The 22,660-nt window shown below is 37.6% G+C and overlaps 1 protein-coding gene across 1 annotated transcript in view; it reads right to left on the reverse strand.

The window, feature by feature from the left end:
* Positions 1–22,660, reverse strand: part of SEMA5A (semaphorin 5A) — a 213,407-nt gene that overhangs the window by 55,724 nt on the left and 135,023 nt on the right. Inside the window, exons 12-15 of the mRNA XM_009899419.2 lie at positions 13,091–13,208; positions 9,289–9,470; positions 6,696–6,839; positions 731–878 (exon numbers count right to left, since the gene is read on the reverse strand). Of these exons, the coding sequence (XP_009897721.1) occupies positions 731–878; positions 6,696–6,839; positions 9,289–9,470; positions 13,091–13,208 (592 nt within the window). The remainder of the gene's footprint in view (positions 1–730; positions 879–6,695; positions 6,840–9,288; positions 9,471–13,090; positions 13,209–22,660) is intronic.

Here is a 22,660-nt window from a genome sequence, read left to right on the forward strand (position 1 = left end):
CAGTGTTATTACTCAGGAATACTCATACCAAAATTATGTCCACAGCCTACTGCAGTGAACACATCACCATGCTCTTTGCATGTCTTCACTACTTTAGTCTTCTTCACCCATATTTAACTCTGTATCATAGAACAGAATAACAGAATCACAGAATGCACTGGGTTGGTCATCTAGTTCAGCCTGCCTGCAGTAAGCAAGGACATTCCCAACTCCATCGGGTTGCTCAGAGAGAGACCCATCAAGCCTGACCTTGAAAGTCTACATAGATGGGGCATCCACCACCTCCCTGGGAAACCTGTTCCAGTATTCCACCACCCTCACAGTAAAGAACTTCTTCCTAATGTCCAGTCTCTGAATGTACTTTTCTGTATTTTAAAACCATTTCTTTACCTTCAAGAAAGCAAAATCCCATTCTGATGTTCCCATCACATGAAACCTACTTCTACATTTGTTAGATATAAGAAAAAGCTACTGTATTTTTTCCCATTTGTCATCAAAAATTGGGTATCCAGGAATCACTTCTGCCATCCTAAGATCAGTATCATTGCTCAAGATTACTTTGGCACTTCCTGGTGGTTCCATGTATTCACATGAGCAACACAGAGACAGACACTCTGGTGCTTTGTTAGAGGTAGACGATACAAACATACACAGATGCCCTATGGACATAGGGCTATCCATGGCATATGGCCATGGATATTTGCTGAAGAGAAAGCAGAAGATTGCTTACCACGCTGCAGCCAGGACAGTCAGGACCATTTTCACATGTCCTACGTCGTGCCTGGATCCCTCCACCACACTGAGCAGTGCAGCGCTCCCACGGACCCCAGCCTGTCCAAAACACATGAGGGGGGCACAACAAATGCTCATTGCAGTACCTGTGAGAAGAGGCAAAAAAGAAGACAAAGAATCTACTTAGTACCAGAGAAGACTTCCCTCATAAGTCCCTCATTTGCAATATTGAGTTAGACATTTGCACAGGGAAATATACATAAGGTCACACTCCATTAATAAAGCACTGAGCTAACAGTTGGCACACTACACAGTGTTTAAACATTTGAGATTCACTTTTTTAGGCCATAATAGCACGGGCAAAGCATTAGTTTGCTTTATTTGGTCTTTATATAATCCATGTGATATGCCATGCTGTTGTACACAGCTGACAACTACTGTACTAAGTACAGTTCTGACTACACATCTGGAGCAGGAGTCAACCAAATGGGAGGCAATCATTTAGCAGGCAGCCTTTTATCTCTCTTCATCTAAGCATTGATTAGGATCCATCTCTCTACTCTTCAGAGACCTAAACTTGCTATTTGCTTTCACAGTGTCTCGAATTTTATGGGTAAAATAAAAGCTAAAAATTGATTCTAGGCATAAAGAACTGTATTATTTTCATAAAGCTATTACTTTATCTTTTAAAGAGTGTTTTTAGCTATCATAATCTTTGAAGCATTTCCCAGTGGACTACAAATTGACTGAGAGGCCTACTAGGTTCTTGAGGGAAGAAGGATTATTTTTCTACTGAGCTGTCATTATTGTAACAAGGCATTCAGATATGTTAGGGGTGAAATTTTTCATTGTTTTGTGAAAAAAATTAAGATTCCTGATTTTTTGAGCATGCCATCCAGTAACTCTAGCCACAGCATATCCGGCTTAATAAGGACCCTCTACATGGGTCCAAAGGATCTGGGCCACCAGTAAGTGTGACTGGGGCTTTTAAAGGGACCAAGCTGTTAACTCAGATAAAGCAAAGCCACAGCAGATACTCTGAAAAAACAGATGACCCAGAAGGAGTGTTCTTAACATTTTACAGATGTGGCTGGGTGGCTCTTGTTCCAATTACTGACTGTCCTGAACAAACAAATCAGTCTGTTCCAATAGTTAATCATTTTTTTTACAACAGTTATCCAAAACCCACTCCCTTCTTGCCCTTGTAATAAGTTTCCCTCACTTTGCACTTTCCTTCAATGAACACTGCCTCTAATACTTCATAAACTCATTTTGTATCAAAAGACAAATGACACTATGAATTGTTGTCACTTTCAACAAGCATAACCACATATTTTTTGCAAAAATCCTCAAGATCCCCAAGCTCTAATTCTTCATGCTGAAGGAATCTGCACATTCAGAAATTGTGTGCAAAATGAATGTTCTTTGTGTATGTTATATACAACAATAGGTTTACCATATATGCTGGAGACAATGATTCAGAATTTGTCCCTAGATCTGAGAATTCCATTAGAATTTAAAAGCTTGGGAGTAAGGTAAATAAGGGACTGACATTCAGTTTTGTGTTTCTGTATAATTAAGGAAAATATTAACAGCTTGCATTGACTTCACCTGTTGTTTATCATTAAAGTGATAAAAAACATCCCAAATCCTCAATATTTCTGACTCTGCTATCTCAGAATTCCTCAGTGTCTTGATTTGGGTAAATGTTTTTCCACAGTAGTTTACACAGAAACTACCTTTGTCTCCTCCTGCATCTTCAATATTTGCAATTCACAGTTCACATTATAAAATCACTGAAGATGCACAGCAATGTTCTGTGCCAGGATATTTTCCCCCAAAACCTCCAACAGCTGCACACACTCATTCCAACACGCAGTCATTTATATGGCTGTTTGTGATTGTCTCTGTGATCATTTGATAATGTGTACCAAATAAAACATCGATGTCCTATCGCCATTTATTTAATCAAATGAGTACACAGTTTGTAAAATCCCATTAATTCTTAGATGTGCAAAATTAATATGGGACACAAACTCCTCATCTGCAACCAATTAATTTTCTACTTCTGATTTGTCATGCTTTTTTTCTTGCCTTTTTTTCCCACCTATATACTAAAAGATAAGGGATTCCCATTCTAATGTCCCCCATTCCTGCATAGACAGGAGGCAGACCACTGGACTTGATGAGCCCATATCCACAGCATCTTCCACAAAAAGGAGGGGACAAACATTTTCTCTCAGTGGAAAGATCAAGACAAGATACTATGAAATCTATAAAATAAAACCTAGAGAGTTTTCCAGCAGCCTTGGTGAAAATTTTTCTCACAGGAAAACCTAGAATTGTTTAAGCCCTTAAGGAATTAATCAGGATGACTTCCATCTGGAGTCTTAACTATGAAATTGTTTTATCTGATTGACAAAGTTTATTAAAATACTATTTACTCCCTCTTCACATTTTGTCTAAATGAACATCAGTTGCACTTTTGACCTGATTCTACAAAGCAAATTTGCTTTGTAGTATGTTTTCCTGCTCTCTCAACTGTGTTCCACCTCCCCCCACCCCTTTAGCAGTAGAGAATGCAAAAACGTAACCTATCTAGAACACTTTAAATTTCCAAATACTGCCCAGATTTCAAGGAAACATCCAGCAAGCACACAGCTGCCTGACACATTAGCTATGTTAGGATAATGGCTTTCTTAAAGTAAAACAAATGTAACCTACACAAACATTTAGCTCTTGATACATGAACAAGTGTTCTCAAACTGCATACACATTTGTATCTGTAACTATACACTGATTTTTCAGTGTTTCCTTTCTATAAATTTATGCACTAACTTCTGCTATCTTGAAAAGCTGTTTCAAAATTCAGCAGAATGTGGACTGTGGAAACTGAATCCCATATTTGTGGCTCTGAACATGTGAAGTTGACATGAATATGCACTTTTATGAAGACAAGTGCACAAAATACGTAAACCAAAAAATTCTAATTTTCACTAAGAGTACCCATATATTCATTTTACATATGAGCTGGGACATTAAAGTAAAATGTTAGGCTCTTTATAAGCATCTGTCATTTTAGGCTCAGCCACAGCTCAGTCCCACGTGTCTGCTCGCACAAATCCGCCCCCACCCTTGGTAGGATGAGAAGGAGAAATCTGGGAACAAAAATGTAAAACCCCACTGCTTAAGATAAGGAGAGTTCAATAGACCAATGCAAAGAACAATGAAAAACAGAAATAACAGCAATAGTAAAGAAGTAATGTACAAAATCAGTAATATATAACACAATGCACTCAATCAACACTTGCTGACACTTTGGCTGCCTGCAACAAAACCTGCCGTGCCAGACAAGACAATTGCCATGACTGTCTGTGCCAACCCTCCCATTATATAGTGGGCATGAATGCTATGGAATACCCTACTGGCTGAATCAGATGGCTGGCTGAGTGTGGCCACTCCCAACTTCTTGTGAGAAGAAAATTACCCCTCTCCTAGCCAAACCCTGAGAAAACCTGAGCTGCTTATTGTTACTGTGAATACAAACCTAAAATAAATATTTCTTAGGAATTACTGGAATACACCGAATATTTGATCAGCCTGTCTAAATGTACTGGGTCTAATTCTCAAAGGAACTGTTTCCATTTGGTGCATATATAACTTGAGTGATTCTGGAGTGAAGCAGTTTATTAGGATGACTGTGAATATTAGTACTCCCTCGCCTTCACTGCTCAACACTCTCTACAAGCTGTTAGAGCCCTGAGGACACTCCTAAGGCCCTAGGGGCCCCAAACACCCTCAGTCTGGACCTCTATCCACACCCATGGTCCCAGGAACTCTGCCAGGGACCTTCAAACCCTGTCTGAGCTGTGCTGTTGGAAGAAATATTAGACCTTATACCTGGCCCACCATAGAGTCCCTTGGTCCAGACCTGAGTATATGGACTGGCTTCTGGCCTTAGGCCTGTTGTTGCCATAGGCCTGACTGGTGACCACTGAACCTGAACCTAATCATTACCTGTCGCATGGCTTCCCAGCTGGAACTCTGCCCTATCTCATTGCCTTGATTATCACCTATATTCTAGACACTTGGCTGACTCTTGCCACAATCTCTAGGCTTGCTAGGAATGGTAGGATGGGCCATGGCTGGCAAGTTTCCCAGGACTCTGTTCTTTAGTGCTCTGAAAATATTTATCCGAGTAGTTGGACTGACACTGACAAAAATCCTGGCAAATAACCAATGCCTCATTTTACTAGCTGCTTTACAAATTATATGATAGAATTTCATAACATTCCCCACCTTGAATTTTAAAAGTATTTTTTAAAACAGCTTTGAAAGTATCAGCACACATCCTTCTACACTGCTGTTAGTTCAAAACACTTTTGGTTTTTAACTTCTTTTTTAGTGCCTCCATTGTCTTGGACGTTTTCTCCTATAGTTAAGGAACTAATTCTGACATCTTTCTGTATTTCTCTGAAACTCCTTATTGAATTTTTATTCCATGTTAAACTAAGAAGAAAATTATTATTAACATTCATAGTCTATCATCAAGAAGTCCGTCCAAACTAAACTCTTTTCTTCTATATTCATTCTTATTCGATCTTGCCCTGGACTGACTTCTCAGTTCCAGAAAACCAGTAATAGTTATTTATGCTGGGACTGTTATTCATGCTGTATATGTAACAGCAGATGTAATCTATGTTTGGTGGTGATAGCCTTTTGGTTGGGCAACCTATTTTCAGAATGCATTTTGCAAAGTAACAAAATTCCCTTCTCTGCTGTGAAATGGTAAATATTCATGTCTCTAAAACAGCAAGAAGTGTTCACACTTGTGTGATACTGATCCTTTACATTTAGAAAGGCCAAGTCCCTGATGATTTATCAATACAGAAATGAGTGATGCAACTTCCCTTCAATGGAATCTCTTCATTTAAAGAAATGCCAGAGTTGGTGTTTAATTAAATCCCTCAGTGAAACTCATCATAAAGGTTACTGAATCTTACTTGCATACAGCAGCAATATAGGATAATAAATCATTTATACAGAAACACTGAAGTAAGCTGTAAGTGTATATTGAGAGGAAAAGTATCTGCATACATTTCTTGGAACAGATGACTACAGTACTGCAAATTCTCCAAATTCTTACACCACCACCAGTTTTCTGCTATCTAGCTTTTTGGCATGCCTGAGGAAACACATAATGCATCTCAGAGTTGTATTTTATCTGAATAGATTGTAGATTGATTTTAAAAAAATACATTAATTCCCTTTAAAATTCCTAACACACAATTTAGAAACTAAAGACATAAAGGACACACATAAAATATTATCAAGAGGCCTGAACTATACATTCTGAGCTACCGGCAAAATACCCATTCTGGTGCCAAAGCAATAGATGATTAAATCAAAATTGGAGCTGACCTGCTCAAGGGTTAATATATATACAAACAAATGTTTTAAAACACTAAAGATTTACTAAAATAAGAAATATTTCAAGGTGTATTGCATTCATTGAATATAAAACAAAACCCTTATAGAGGTGCTTAATTCACTTAAGACACAAAAATCTGAGCTTGTAGCATCAGTAACACAGCATTGTGACCTTACTATATTTTGCTCTGAATTCCAGGTCTTGAGGTTTAGTGAGTTATAATTCAAAGATAATGCAACCAGTTTTCAAGGAGAATAAATTTTCAGGGTCTCAGGGGACATGAGCACTTTGCTTTAGCACAGTTCTCTGTCACTATGAACACCACTCAGTTGGCTTGGAGGGGTGCAGCTGACTGAAAAATTAAGAGACCACTGTGGACCCACAGCCTTGCTAATGAGATACTACTACTGTGCACCAGTGGAGTTACAGAGAGAGCAAAAGAAAAGAGAAAAGTATGGCAACTAAAGGAGAAAATGTCCTGTGGAATACAGCTGAGCAGAAAAAACAGACAGCAGAAATAAAGATAACTCACCTTTCCTCACGATTCTGTCCCACACAGACGCGTCCCCCATGTCGAGGAGTTGGATTGCTGCAGGAACGCTGACGAACTTGAAAGCCTATTCCGCAAGTGGTACTACAAGGTGACCAAGAAGTCCACGGTGTCCAGCCTCCATTTCTGGCAGAATAAAAAGCTCAGGCTCTGTCATCTGTTATATATAGCGAATGGCTGATTAGGTGTGACTGACAGCAGAATCTGGCCCATTAATATACCTGAAGAAGTCATTAATACTGCATCGTGTTCCACTTCATAAAGAAATAAAATAAAGGTGCTTTGATCCTTCCATATTCCATGCTTTGTAACCAGCAACTGCTAAAATGACCCCATTACACAAGAAGTAAAGTACCAGGATATGAAGCTATTTGCTTGCTTTTGGTCACTTTATTCTGGGTATCTGCTAATTCCTGTATCAAGGTTCTGATTATAACTTTTCATTAGACTTTATTAAAATAATTATTTGTGGGTCTTTTGTAGGAAGATTGGAATGCCAGATTTTTTTTTTTTTTTTTTTTTTTTCTGAAAGGAGAGTGATTAAAGACAGGAGAAAAACAAGGCTAAGGTGTGACCTCACTCTCTACAGCTACCTGAAGGGAGGTTTTAACAAGTTGGGTGTTTGTCTCTCCTCCCATGTAACAAGTGATAAGACAAGAGAAAATGGCTTTAAATTGCATCAAGGGAAGTTTAGATTGGATATTAGGAAAAATCTCTTGCCAAAAGGGTTGTCAAGAACTGGAAGTGGCTGCCCAGGGAAGCAGTAAAGTCACCATCCCTAGATGTATTTATAAAATGTGTGGATGATGTCCGTGTGATGATGGACTTGGCTATGCTGAGTTAACAGTTGGACTCAGTGACCTTTAAGGTCTTTTCCAACCTAAATTATTCTATGATTCTTAAGGAATAAAAGAAATAAACAAGTCAGAATGCATTAGTTTGCAGTTTCCACAGTATGCTCTAATAAGGTGATAATATTTTACAAAAAAATTGAACAGGATTCATGTGCTCTACCCTGCATTTGTGAACGGCTAGAAAGGAAAATCCTGTCCCTCCCCAGTATACGCTAGGAAAAGATATACTAGACCAAACATCTGAAAAGCAATTTTATACCCTGTCTTAAGCAAAAAAATTATGAACTTCAGCAGTTCCCAAAACCTTTTGATGACTAGCTTGTAATTTCTGTATTGGTAGAAGACAAACAGCAATAAGAAAGAAAAATAAAACTAAGCTATAATGACTTCTCAATGTTTCATCATTAAAGCAAACGTTAAAATAGTACCTTACTTGATTTTGAAATAACTTTTTTTTTTAAACAATGAAAACTAATTAAATATTGTAATAAAAATTACATAAGACTATACAAGCAATTTATCACAGCTATTACCAATTAAAATTTTACTCATCTTGATCTCTTGTTTTTATAAGGGATATAAGATTTTACAACACAGGAAAAAAAAAAAAAAAGATTTGGAAAAAAAGAATCAGAATCAGTTCTCATAAAACCCAAAAAGATCTCTGTCACTGCAGTGTCAAAATGAACATAAAATCTGGTTATCCATGAATTTTGGGAATCAACTACTAATGTAGCGATATTAACAGAAGTAAGCAGTTAACATAGCAGTGTAATACCATCAATGGTATTGCATGAATCAACTCCTGAATCATGTTGCACATCTAAACCTGACAGTCAATAGCTTTTCAATTTTTCAGTCTCTCACAGCGTGCTTATCTTTTCTACCATTGTCCTGATCTGATGTTGTATACTATATTGTTATGTTTTTAATAATTTCCTTAAAATTGACTCTTTCCACTTAAAAAGCTTGCAATTATCTTGTGCAGAAGGACAACCACTTTTATTCATTACCATTATGTTCTTCTGATGTTTAAAAAATAAAAATGAAAATCGAGGAGACAAAAGCAGAGTCACTGAAAACTAGAAGAATGCACCAGTACATATTTCATCTTGCAATTAATGTATGTATAATGTTTTAAACAAACTCCTCATGCAGTTCTGAATATGTAATGCTGTGAATCGCCTTGACGTGATCTGCTCTTGTTGCTTTTTTCTGTGTGTGGTTACATGCCTGAGGAAGACAAAAGAACAGCTACAGAGCGGCATACAGACTGGTAATAGCTCCAGATGTCATTATGCTACCAAAAGATATCAAGAAAATACTTTTTCTAAGGCATAATGGAGGAATACATTAGTGACAGGAGATCTCAAAAAAAGTAAACAGTTCTAAAGAAACAGTCAAAGAATGAGAGTTTTATCAACTGATACTTCGGCTACTACCTAACACTGATTTATTTTTATATATTTTTTAGATTTTATTAAAATTAGCTGCAGATGATATTACTTAGTACAGAGCATTTGAAATCATTATTTGCCATCTGGCTCATTCTCTCTGCCATAAAGATACTTTCTAATATCTCATTTATTGTGGTCACTGCTATGAGCTGATTCATGCACAGAACAGGATCAGTGTGTTATGAATGAGATTTCAAAGGGTAGATTCCACTCTGATTAAGTTAAAAACTTACAAACCACACATGATGAAACTGTTTTGAGTACCTGGAACAATTGGCAATCTCCATGGTTGGTCCTTCACACAGCCAGCCTCCACACTGAGGAGCAGGACTGTCACACACACGTGTCCTGCAGAGGCAGGAGCCAATGCTGGCACCATCAGTGTGGGTACAAGGTTTCCACTGCGACCATGTTCCAAAATGCCCATCCACAGTTAGATTCCTCATCTAGAAACAAATGCAACAGAAAGGCTTACCTGTGGCCTGACAGTTCCTTCATATAACTTCTTAATTCTGCAATACGGCCTTCACTCACTAACAATAAATGCCTCCACCTGAGAGGTATACTTTCCAGACAGCAAGCTCCCCTATGTAACTCCTACCACCTCCAACCAATCTGGGATACAGGATGCTACAACTATAGCAATAACAATAATGACAACTACCCTTTTGCAACTATACTTGACTCCAGTAATTTGATACTAAGTATAGTTTCACTTTCTTGATGATCTTCTGAAGACAGTGCTCCCTATTTCTAAAATTTACCTGTGATTGGGAAGCTGGATACTGACTGTAGAGTAGCATGTACAAGAGTGTTTGTGCAAATGCAAATCCACATCAAAAGGAAAAGGCAGCAGAAGATAGTAGTCCAGAGTAACAAGGCTAGATGAATGAAACTCCGATCTGCATGATGAGTGTCTTTTTTTGACAACAGTTTTTTGAAGCACATATCATACAGCACCATTTCATAAAAGTGAGATGTGATTTTCAATATGATTCTCTCTAAACATTATATGTAATTAGATGTATAAATCCCTAAAAACATCTCCAATAAGCAGCACCTATTCCTACATGATGAGACAGTTTTCTCCTGCTGAAGACAATTCTCAACACCTTTGGCTAGGTGGGTCAGACAGGTGAACAAGGTTCAACAAGACCAAGCATAGAGTCCTGAACCTGGACTGGAACAAATCCTCATTATCAATATGGGCTGGGGAATGAGGTGATAGAAAGCAGCCATTGCAGAAAAGAACTTGGGAATTCTGTTGGATGAGAAGCTGGACGTAAGCCAACAGTGCACACAAGGCCAACTTTATCCTAAGCTGCATCAAAAGAAATGTGGCCAGCATATCCAGAGAGATGATTCTGCCACTTTACTCTGCTGTGGTGAGACCTCACCTGGAGTACTGTGTCCAGCTCTGATGCCCTCAACACAAGAAGGACATGGACCTGATGGATCAGGCCCAGAGAAGGGTCTGAAAGGGTGTCTTCCTTTGCTATTTTTAGTATTGTTTCATTGTGGTGATGAGGGGAGTATACATTTCACTAAAAATGTGAACACATAAGAAAGTCCATTACAGCACAAAAGGTGTTTCCAATGCCACACCAGGTGCTGGCTGATTCTTTTTGCCATGGTAAAGGTTCCATGATTTGCCTTTTAATTTCATTTCTCATTATTTATTTTTCACATATACAGCTTCTCCACAGAACATCTATGAGTGCATTCTGCCAGCTACAACTGAGAACCATAATTCATCATTTCAAAATTCTGCTGACAGCTGTTCAGTGAAAATAACTCACCAACCTTTGCTTGTGCTGAGCACACACTGTTGGTTTTTGTAAGATAACAGAAAATACTTCTTGTTAAGCGACAAGTAAACCCATTCTGTCTTACACTGCTGATCTAACAAATATATTGTTAATAAACTAGCAATAATATGTCCCCAATCTAATTAATGCCAGGGAAAGCATGCATAAAACTTAGCTGAATGCTTAGCCTTAGGACATATTAATGTCAGGTTTCTCTTTCTTGATTTTCCAAACTTTTCACAAGTGATACCAATTTCATCTCAGGACTATAGGAAAGCAAAATGTACTGATGAGGAGCTTTTTTTAGCCCTCAGACAATACAGCTGCGCTTTCTTGGCATGGCTACACTCTGCCTCTTGAGCCTCTCTGTAACCACCTTCTCTTCCTACTTAGTGCCTCCTCACTCTGAGACAGTAAGGGCTAATGCCAGAATCCAAAGACTAAGCAGCAGGCAGACTGATTATACAAATATCAAGCAGCCAATCCATTCCACTAATCCTTCCTAACACAGCAACCTAAGTAGGCCACCAGCAAACCCTGCACATAAGCACATTAACTTGTGGGAGAATTGCAGAGAAATATGATAACTCCATATACTTGGAAATGAATATCCTGTACAGCGCATACAACTACTTGCCAATCAGGGAGGCAAAGACTGCAGTAGTGACTGTATCCAGACTTTCTGTGAGACAGTGGCTATGTCTATATTACCAAATCCTATGCACATAAAATTCAAATCTGGAAAATAAAACAGTTGGTGTTGAAGACTTGACACATACACCACATGTATTTTGTGGGCTTTACTTTGGACTTGCTCTGGCCATGGATCAAATGGCTAGTAGCAGTTGGAGCACAATTTTGGTTTATTTCAACCAAAAGTAATGTGGCTTGTGTGCTTCAGGACTGCTTTGAGATGTGAAGAAAAGAATACTACACAGGAAAAATCAAAGTATTTTCCAAAAAGCTGCTCTAAATTAAAATGCTAATGCAGATGAATCCAATGCAACCCTTTTTGTTTATTAGGCCACTATATAGAGGCATATATGCAAAGGCCAGGACAAGATACTGTTTTAAAAAATTGCTATTTAATATCAAACACAGATAGTCAGAACACAGGAGCTAGTTCTCAAGGATGCTGATCAGGATCCATGAAGCTGCTGGAACACATGTAGAGATCACAAGTGAAAGCTTAAAGAACTTTATACTAATTTTTCACATCTCTAGTTCACTCAACAAATCCTGGCTGAAGAGAGAGAGGAGTGTCATTAAGACATCAAAAGAAGTTTGTAAAACACATGGAGAATAGAACAAGGATGTCATACGGACATAAATTCATAGAATCATAGATACATGTTCTCCAGAAGCAAATGGAGACAAGCTAAAGAAGTCCTTATTAGTGATGAATGCAGAATTGTCTTGGTAAGACTCCCTTTTCATTGGCAGCAGGCAAAGACAAAGCAATATGAATCTCCAAAGCAAAGAGCTTAATAGCACATGCTTGATCCTTCTTAAACCCTCTTTTTTTTTTCACTCTTTGAAGTGAGGGAAAAAAATCAGTACTAGAACAACACTGGAACCACATTAAGAAGGAGAGACAAATGAAGTTTGCTGTTTGTCTTTTATTTTATTAAATTTATTACAAATGTATTCAAAATAATTTTAGAAATGTTAAGCCAGTAAATATTAGCACTGAGTTTACTATAAATATCAGTCCTGTCATCTATGCAGGTGAGACATAACTCGAACAGTACTTTCCAAGATGTTATATGGCCTTTTATGTTATTAATATATTATATGTATTATCCTAAAGGAAAATATTATACCACTAGTGACTGAATTTTTTCAAAGCATAAAATGGTGAAAAACCTCTGTACATGTCTAATCTTAGTGAACATTTGTTTTCAAGGTGGGAGCACAGAAACCATAGGTGAAAAACTATCTTTGATCATACTTGATGGGGTGCTTGGTGCCATGGTTTAGTTGATTAGGTGGGTTGGATTGGTTGATGGGTTGGACATGATGATCTTGAAGGTCTCTTCCAACCTGGTGTATTCTATTCTATTCTATTCTATATTATGTAAGTAAATTGATAAGAAATAGAAAACCCCCTAAATTTCCTGTTAAAGTCTAATGGGAAAGCCTGAGGAAAACTGCATTAAACTACTTTTCTGAGTTTGTAAAATAAATACCAGCTCATTTTCATAAAATTCACATGGCATCAAAAGTTTTAAAAGACAAATAAATGTATTTGGACTTACTGGACACACAGTAATGCTTTGCTCCCATTGACTCATGCTCAGACTTTCTTCCAGCACTGTGCATTTCTTCATCACCATGTCCCAGCCACAATAAGGGTCTTGAGATCCAATGCATGCACTGTGAATGGAAACCAATTAAAAATCATGAATATTTATCTTCATCTATACTGATCAAAGATTTCTTATGGATCTTCATTTTTCACTGACCTAAAACAGATAGTGAAATTGATCCCTGGTGTAGAACGGCACAGATGAAATGATAAAACAGAAGAAAAATGAATTTGAATGCCTGAAGAAAGGAAGGATTTATTTTAAGTGTAAAGGTGAATTGCTGGCTGCATGCATGTTATGTTGTCAAGATTGATTATTGTACTTAATCACTAGAGATTACAGAAATCTGCAAAAAGTGTATGTTGTCTGCTCCAAGTAAAGAACATTTCAGGAGTTATAATACAGTTCTTAGTCTTTTCTCTCAGTTTTGAAAAACACTGATTTATTTCCTGCACTGCTACAGAATCCCTGGAAGTAAGTTCAAAGAAATGCCAATGGCTGCCATCACCTCTCTTACATATCACACACTGCCCTGAACATTTACTCCTAACAACAGTAAGGAGTAGGAAAAAGGTTAGCTTCCTACAGACTCTGAAAGACCCACTGTACAAAACTGTAAGTTATTTTTGTTATTAAATGGCAGCTTTCTCTTGCTACTGGTAGGTCAAGCATTAACAGTCCTGGCAATAGGTCTGTGGCTTCATAGCCGTGTAAGAAAGAGTTGGAAGTCCCATCATAGTGAAACATAACATAACTGGTTTAACACCTGTAAAAATACCAGTAACTTCTACATAAAAATTCTAAATCCATAGAATTTGTCTAGAACATAAAACATGCTAGTCTGATCATTCTTACTCAACTCAAATACATGGATATTGTCAGTTTACATCACATCTGTCTAATGAAGGGCCACGAAGATGACTAAGAGACTGGAGCAGCTCTCACATAAGAGGTTGAGAGAACTGGAACTGTTTAACCTGGAGAATGTTCAGAGGGGATCTCATCAGCATGTTCAAATACATGAAAAGTGTATGCAAAGGAGGAGCCAGGGTCTTTCCAGTGGTTCCCAGTGACAGGAACAGAGATAATGGGCACAATCAGACACAAGACATTCCCTCTAAACATCAGAAAACACTTTTTTACTGGGAAAGTGAGTGAGCACTTGCACAGGTTGCTCAGAGAGGTTCTGGACTCTCTTTCCTTGGGGATATTTGTGTCATCTGGATATGGTCCTGGTCAAATGGCTCCAGGTGGACCTTCTTGAGCAGGAGGTTGGACCAGATTGACTTCCAGAGGCCCCTGCCAACCTCAGTCCTACTGTGATTTTTGTCCTCATAAATCCTGTGTTTTATTCATATTTCTATTTATCTCTGGTATTCCTCATGTAGTCCTATGCTAACATCATATAAAATGCAGGTTTACTAATTCCCTTGTATGCTGTTCCATAATACCATCATAGAGGATTCTTAGTGCTTACAAATTTCAAAGACTTAGTTTTTTGGCAACACGGATTGCCAGTACTATGTGGGAGGATCGTTCCCATCTGCTAAATGGACACATAATAGCCAGAACTCTCTAGGTGCCCCTAATTAGGCAGCCAGTTCAAAGATAAAGCTTTTGGCTTATGGGATTCAGTGTTCAGAAGAGAGCTCCCACTGCTGGCTCTTGCAGCTGTGATCACTTAGCATTTTTGTAACTCAGGCTGCACATGTTTCCATTTAACAAGCTAGAAAGTAAGGAGGACAATTACTGAAAATTATGGAAAGTTTTAAATGTCCTAGTCTTCCACTGTTTGCAAGACAAGATGTTCAGTATTCTCCTTCAGTGTATCTCTGATAAAGCATGTGTTCTATGAAAAAAAGAATACAAAACAATATTAAAAGCTAACACAATGCACAATTGGCAACAATAGCTATACTGTTTCTCAACGTGGAATTGGTCACTTTTCCAGCTTCACTGTTCCTTTGTGTTAAACAGTAATATTTTTACATGCAGTTAGTATGCTTCAGATCTATTTTGTTAAAACAATTTTAAAATGTTTTAAAAATCAGTCTCCTTTCACTTAGAACTACACTCCCTCTTTCCTTGGAGTCATCTGATCCTTCTCCCACTCTGGCCTTAGACTTCATTTCCTCCTTTGCTTTTGTTCTGACATTAATTTCACAGAATCACAGAATGACAGGCATTGGAAGAGACTTCTGGAGATCATCTAGTCACACCCCCTTGCCAATGAGGTCTACCTAGAGCAGGTTGTACAGGATGGTGTCCAGGAGGGTTTTGAATACACTGCAGCAAGATAAAAGGAGGTGAATCTTTTCAGAATTTAGTTAAGAAGGTCCACTGCACATATGAAAACTATGATTTTAAGAAATTAATAACTCATCTAACCTTATGCAAATAGTTAAAGGCTATGTGCAAAGAATTTCCTCTAAAATGGAGAGGCATTAATATTCTTCAATAATTTTATTTTTACTTTACAGTACAATACATAAATAAGTCCTGAAAACATATTAACTATTCCAAACAAAGCAACAGGAAATTTTGGCTGAGAAGTATTTCTCATATGACAAACTCTAGTTTGTTTGCTTGTTTAAAATAATGTTATGATTGATTGCTCTGCTCCTTTCATAAAAGTTTAATGTTTGAAATTTTGTATTCAGACAGGAAAGACATTTCATGGAACTTCAGAATCATCACTCTTTGACATTTTAGTTCACCATGCCAGACATATTCATGAAATGAGGCAGGACCTGGCTTAAATAGCTACCCTTTGTCAGGTATTGGAACAAAAGCACTTTTCTCTTCTCCCTGACTCACATCTCAGAGGGTTTTATTACTTCTTTTAGATCACTTGCTTAGATCACTAGTCTCTCAGAAAAATGGATATATTTTCTTTTAAATGAAAAGGATAGCTACTATGTAAGTAAATTTTAATCCATATTTGCTTAATTAAGTTACCTTTTAAAACCATTTTCTATCCTTTGAGGCATAATTTAATGTATGACTAACAGCAGCCCTTTTTTTTAATCTGTGATACTTATATTATACAAACAATAATGAGATAAAGTAAGTTTATAGATAGAAAATCAGGACAGAAAAAAATCTTTAAGTATGAAAATATCAAAACCTCTATCTGAAGTCCAAAATTTGAAGATATTATTAGCTCACAATTATGAACCCTTACTGTCCTGCATCAATGAAAATGTCATGTTGTTTTCACTCTTTTAAAATGAATCTCTATCCAAAGGCATAGCTGTAAGAGGAATAGCTTCGGTGTGTACATGAAATAACAAAAGACATTGTATAAAATGGTGTCAAATTCATAAAAGTCAGGAAAGCAAAAAATTGGATACCACCATATATCTTTATTCCTTACTCCTCCCAAATCTCTGTCTAAATTAAAGCCATTTAAGCTGCTACTGTTCACAAAAATAATTAAGTTTTAAAATTAGTATTACCTCCTTCAGTTGTCAGGGCCTTTTCAGATAGTGACACTGAAAATGGCAGAGCTGGATAATGTATTAGCTTCTCTCTGGAACTCCACCTTACATCTCAGTTTCACCAGAGATGAAAACGAATTTTTTGGCTGTTACTCCCAGCAGGCACCATCTCTAAGACTTCACATGATTTGTCCCAACACTGCTAAAACTGGCAATTTTGTGCAGGAAGGAAATTCAGGAATAAAAGGGAATTGGTTCATTCTAACAATCTTCTTGGTGCCACTTACGCTGCCGAGGCAGCACTCTCTATGAAACAAAAGTTTCACAGCTTTTGGCTTCTACTGACTGATTGTAATTTTCCTCTATGTTGTTATTTCACATTTTCTGTCAAATGTAAATGACAGCTGAGTGTCTCCCCTGTAAGGCATTCATTTGGCTGCGGCGGTTTGGTCTGCCTACTGACAGTCAGGCAATGTGTAAACAATGGATTTTGACTGACTAGAAACAGAACTGTAAATCACCTCGCTCTAAAGCATGCCAGAAATAGAAACAGAAGATTATTTTCGGAAGCTATTTTATAATTATCACCAAGCAGGCCAGCAAAGCTGCTCTACTTCAGTTGGATTTGTGATGATTTATTCAGATAGAAATTAAACAGAAATGAATGCCATTCAGAGCAAAATGTATAGAAAACCCCACACTGTTTCACATTAAAAAGAATTCATTGTGTGTTCCAAAGAACAGAAAGGCCTTTAAATTAAAAGCTATAACCTGATACCATTGATTTCACAGATATTTTTAAATCTCTTTTTAAGGGAAGAATATATTCCCTTATCAACATACATTTTAAGTGTTCAACAGGTCTCCGTTTGAGCTGTAACTTTTTATTCAAGATATATAAACAAAAGAGGTGTATCTTCCAAGACTGGTCAATGCAAAAATTTTCATTTTTGTTCAATGAAACATTTTTCTGTCTTAATCTATGCACAGTATTTTGAAGAACAGAAGATATTTCAGTCTCCTGACCCTTTCAATCATTTCTACTGAGATACACATGCCTATCCAGTTCCAATCACTGTCAACTGTGATCTGGACACTGTATATCAGGAACTGAACTGGAGTCACCATCTTACTTCAGAAGCCAGACACCTCATTGCAAATTTGAACACACAACTGAAGATTAAAAAAACCCCACAACTGTCTCATGTTCCAGATGCACTGTAATATCTATTTCTGAATGAGTACATGAATCTGATACTGCTCTCCTATACATAGATACCTGTCAGTGTTCTCATTACTACTTGTTTTGTACATATATACATTACCTGTAAGTGTGCAATGAAGAATGGGGATCTAAATAGTCAGATGAATGATGTAGCAAGAACATAAAAAGGAGGCACACAACTAGTAAGATTCTATGAGTTCTTGCCAAATACTCACAATCCTGCTTTACTCTTTCCTCTGCCATTAATGTGGCAGGTTGAAGTTTCCCCCCAGCATTAACTTTAGGCTTGACCAACTCAGTTAGAAGCAAATGAAGCTGTACTTACAAGCAAAAACTACACTCTGCAATGGAATGCAATGAAAAATCAAGAAAAACCTAATTCTTTAGTCATCTCTGTTACTCTATATGGACTACTGTTGCTTCCTCTTAATTAAGTATTTATAAAACAATCAAAATCCATTGAAGTATGATTCAATCTTGCAACATGCACTGACAATACTAGACTTAAATCTAAAAGTTCCTCCATTCAAATCCAGAATCAGGAATTTATGTTTAATTTGTTTAATAAAGTTGTTTATAACACACAGTTCTCTGAATACTGGTGCTTCCAAATGGCTCTACCTAGAGTAAATGTGGAAGAAAACTTCCAGAGAGTGCTCTCTACAAGAGAATGCAGACTTTCTATACTTGCAAAGAAATAACATCAATCAGCAAAGACCTCTGATTAGGAGGTAGGAGAAATGCTGAAAACTACCAGGTGCAGCTAGGGTTTTCAAAGCTCTTTTGATGGGCTGAAACTAGACCCTTCAATTCTGTGGTTTGCAAATAGGGTCTGAAAATCTGAGCTACCTAAGTGGCAAGGCAAGCCAAGAGCAACAGATTTGGGGATTTTCCCACAAGTTTATGTTTTGCTAGACCAACACAGCAATAGCAGTGATTTCCCAGGCTGGACCCATTTGCTTCCATATGGCATCCACATGTCTTCAAAATGAATGCAATTGGACACGTGACTCCTATATCCATTTAATAATCTCTAACCTAGCTTCCTTTAAACTTAAATGTTGAGGTTACCTTTATACTATGGTATATATAAAGCAATTACAATTATAGCAGGCCTAGATTTAGGAGTATAGCTTGATTCCTTAAAAGTACCTTATCAGATAGCAGGTGTCCCAACATTTCAAGGGTACTGTTACCTCTCATTCCAGAAGTAACTGTAGATAGCTCCACTGGCCTGGCAACATATGAGGAGCAGATGGCCTTCAAAGCCACTCAGTTTGGGCTCATAGAACTGGACCACACAAAGTCCTGTCCTGGAATTCTGCCCACAGTTCACACTGTTGCATCAAGAATATCCTCTCTCTCTCTTACATTCAGGTCAACAGTGGCCTCCAAACTCGGATATAAATTTTCTGTAAAATTTCAAATAAATGAAAATTGCCATGAAAAATATTATAGAATATCAAGATTGCTGCAAGTAATTCTCGTGAGACAACTGGTGTGTAACACAGAGCACTGCAAGACAAGATGCACAGGGTATGTACTGGCCTGGCTGAGTAGTAGTCTAGTATGTGATCTGTTAAATTATTTATTTAAAGTAAAATATATTTGAACTTTTGTTTTTTTTTCTTTTCTTTTTACCACTTAGTCCCTCTAAATTCTGTTTCCAGAGAATACACTGGTCAAGCATCAAATGACTACTGAAATGACCTCTTGGAAAGTGGGTTGCTTTAAACATTGTTGCATGAAGTGGGGGTAAAATTAGTAAGAGATGACTCTCCTTGCATTCTAGCCAGTTCTTAGAGATTAGAGGAGCTAGGGGTGGCTGGACTTATTTCTTAACAGGGTTGCCAATTAGGATAGATTGCTATGGGTCTGACCCCAGATGCATGTGCAGCCCAATTTTGTTGTAGGTCTGGTTGCATTTGCACAATTAGGTGCCACTTGCAACATATATACAGATTCTTTACAATTGCCAGTGAAAGCAACTTAACTGCAGAGACTGCTATACAGCTTCAAGAAAATACAATTGTAGTTACACACGTAATTACCCAGGACAAAATACACTCAGCAGTTCTGAGGTCCCAGCTTACCCTTTGGGGAGAGTAAGGAAGACAAAATACATTGGTGTGTCCCCAGGGCCTTGTTGTCGAATTCTCATCCACACATAGGATTTCAAAAGGGCTAATATTTATACCTCAGTTTTCTACTGTGTAAGTGTGGGGGTGGGACTGTAGTCATATCACTAGGTGGGCTTTTCACTTGCATGAACTCTCTCAATGGACTGGCCTTTCAGATTTGATGTCTTCAGCCAGTAAAAGTTGATTGCGGCAGTGTCATGGACTGAGTTGAACCTGCTCCTGTAATTCATACCCTGCTGCGGTCATGCCAGCTTGAAAAATGAAAGTGCTAACTGGAGCAAAGTATTATGGGGCTGAAGTTCAGATTGCAACATGGAAGGCTTCCTGTTCCAGTTGCTGCTTCAGAATTCTGGTTTCTTGGGTGTAGGCTCTTTTCTGCAGGCATGGTGGCAGAAAGAGTTGGAGTTAAGTAGCTGCTGGTTTGGGCTGTTTTATGCTCTTGTTTCCCCCCCACTTACCATGTATTTCACTGCACTTCTGCAAATAGGCTAAACTAAGGTAATCATGTATTGTATTATTAGATGAATCAGATTATTTGCTAAGGTAATTACACATTGTGGTTATGATCTCTTATGTTACAGTAAACTCTTATGTCTTTATCTCAGCCCTGAATTTTGTGCTACTCTTCCCCATACTTGTGTGTTGGGGGAGCAGGCAGTTTAGACCTTGCACTAAATCATCACAGGAAGGATAGTTAACTGCTGTCATAAGCAAGACAAAAGGACCATATGCCAGGGCCATACCTGGCATTGATCCCATCACTAAACAGGGATAGCTGAACCTTCACCTAGTCGCAGTGTCTGGTTTAGAACTATATGCTTATCAGCAAACTATGCTTTCCTATTTCCAATATTTGTTCTTCCAATAAACATGTCAGGTGATTTTCAAGAAAAACTTAACAGAAAATAGAGTGAACTTAGAATTCCTCAAACTTCTGGCATTTTCCAAAGCAAAGAAATTAATTACACAATGACATATGAAAAACACATGCCTGTTTTAAAGTTTTGTTCCTTAGCTCACTTCTCTGTTCAAAGCAATATCCTATTAATAAAATCTGAGTTGCAAATACATAGTCAAGTCCATCTAGTTTTCTTACAACTTTGCAAAACAAAAGGAAAAGACATTTTCTTTTTACTCATCTAGCTACTTCAATAAATACATTGGAAGAAGGCTGTAAAATTCTATGTTTTTGTCAAAATTCTTGTTTACCAAAAATGTGTGCTTACAATACAGAATCACATAACCACTACAGTTGGAAAAGACCTTTATGATCACCAAGTCCAACCATTATCTACCTCGACCAGGGCCACTACTACACATCCTTGAGAAGCATGTCTAGACAGCTTTTAAATATATCCACAGATGGTGACTCAACCACTTCCCTAGGCAGGCTGTTCCAGTCTTTGACAAATCTTTTAGTATAGAAGTTTTTCGTAATGTCTAACCTAAACCTCCCCTGGCATAACTTGATGCCATTTCCTCTTGCCCTATCAGTTGTGACTTGTGAGAAGAGACCACCACCACCAACCTCTCTACAAACTCGTTTCAGGTAGTTGTAGAGAGCAATAAGGTCTCTCATCACCATCCTTTTCTTCAGACTAAACAACCCCAGCTCCCTCAGCTGTTCCTGACAAGACTTGTTCTCAAGACCCTTCACCAGCTTTGTTGTCCTTAATGCAATACATGAATAGATCACATACTTTGAAGAAATATGACTAAATATTTCCAGTGCAGCAAAATATAAATGTAATTTGTGGGCCAGATAGACAAAGGCAATCACTGCACAAAACTTGAGTCTTCACAGAGGAAGGAAGAAATATAGTTCAAATGCAGACACGGAGATCCTAAGTTCATTCCCTCCCCAACAGAGGAAAAATATTCTACTTATTCTGAGTGAGGAAGACTTTCAGCTGTGCTTATTTAATAGTTCTCCTGACATTACTAATGTTCTCAGAAGTTCACACAAAACGAAGATAATTTTGCAGTATATCTAATACCTAATAAAAGACTTTGCAATTTAAAAATGTGCTTCTAATCTAGTCTTGCAGCCAGGAAGGATTACAGTTTATCCCAGTCTAAGAATTTATGAGGATTCTGATTCTGGAATATTACTTTGGAATCACTAAGTCAGATCAGTCTTCATGTGGTTCCAACATTCCAATTCAGCAGTGAGCTTCTCTGATTTAAACTGGAATAAGGCTTGCATATTTTGAAATAAGGAAGTCTACATGGCTATCCAAAACTAACTGTTCTGGAACAATTACTTCAAAATAGCAAGCTCTTCTGGACACACTAGCACCTAGTAATAGCTTAGACCACATTACTAATTATGAATGTGTATAATATTGTTCTGCTATGTAATGATACCCAGTGTTTTATTTCCAGGAAAACAGGTTTGTGCTAAGTGTGAGAGTACTAGTGAGCAACTTTTATAGCTAAAGCAAAATAAAGGAATGCAACAGTGATTGAAATACTTAGTCCAATAATAATTTTGCTGAAGTTCTAGGAATTAAATAAAGCATAACAAAATTTCCAGTAATTGTTTTCTTCTGTTAGCTAATCCAGTACTCTTTTTTGTACTGTGCACCTACACTTATGTTTTGCGTGAACAATTGTTTAGCTGATGATTAATAAAGAAGCCAAAATAAAAATTATGGAGGACAGAGAGATAAAAGCTACAGTTATGGGACAACAGCTTTGACAACAATATTTA

Source organism: Dryobates pubescens, chromosome 9, assembly GCF_014839835.1.
Source record: "Dryobates pubescens isolate bDryPub1 chromosome 9, bDryPub1.pri, whole genome shotgun sequence".
In the NCBI taxonomy this organism is placed as follows: domain Eukaryota; kingdom Metazoa; phylum Chordata; class Aves; order Piciformes; family Picidae; genus Dryobates; species Dryobates pubescens.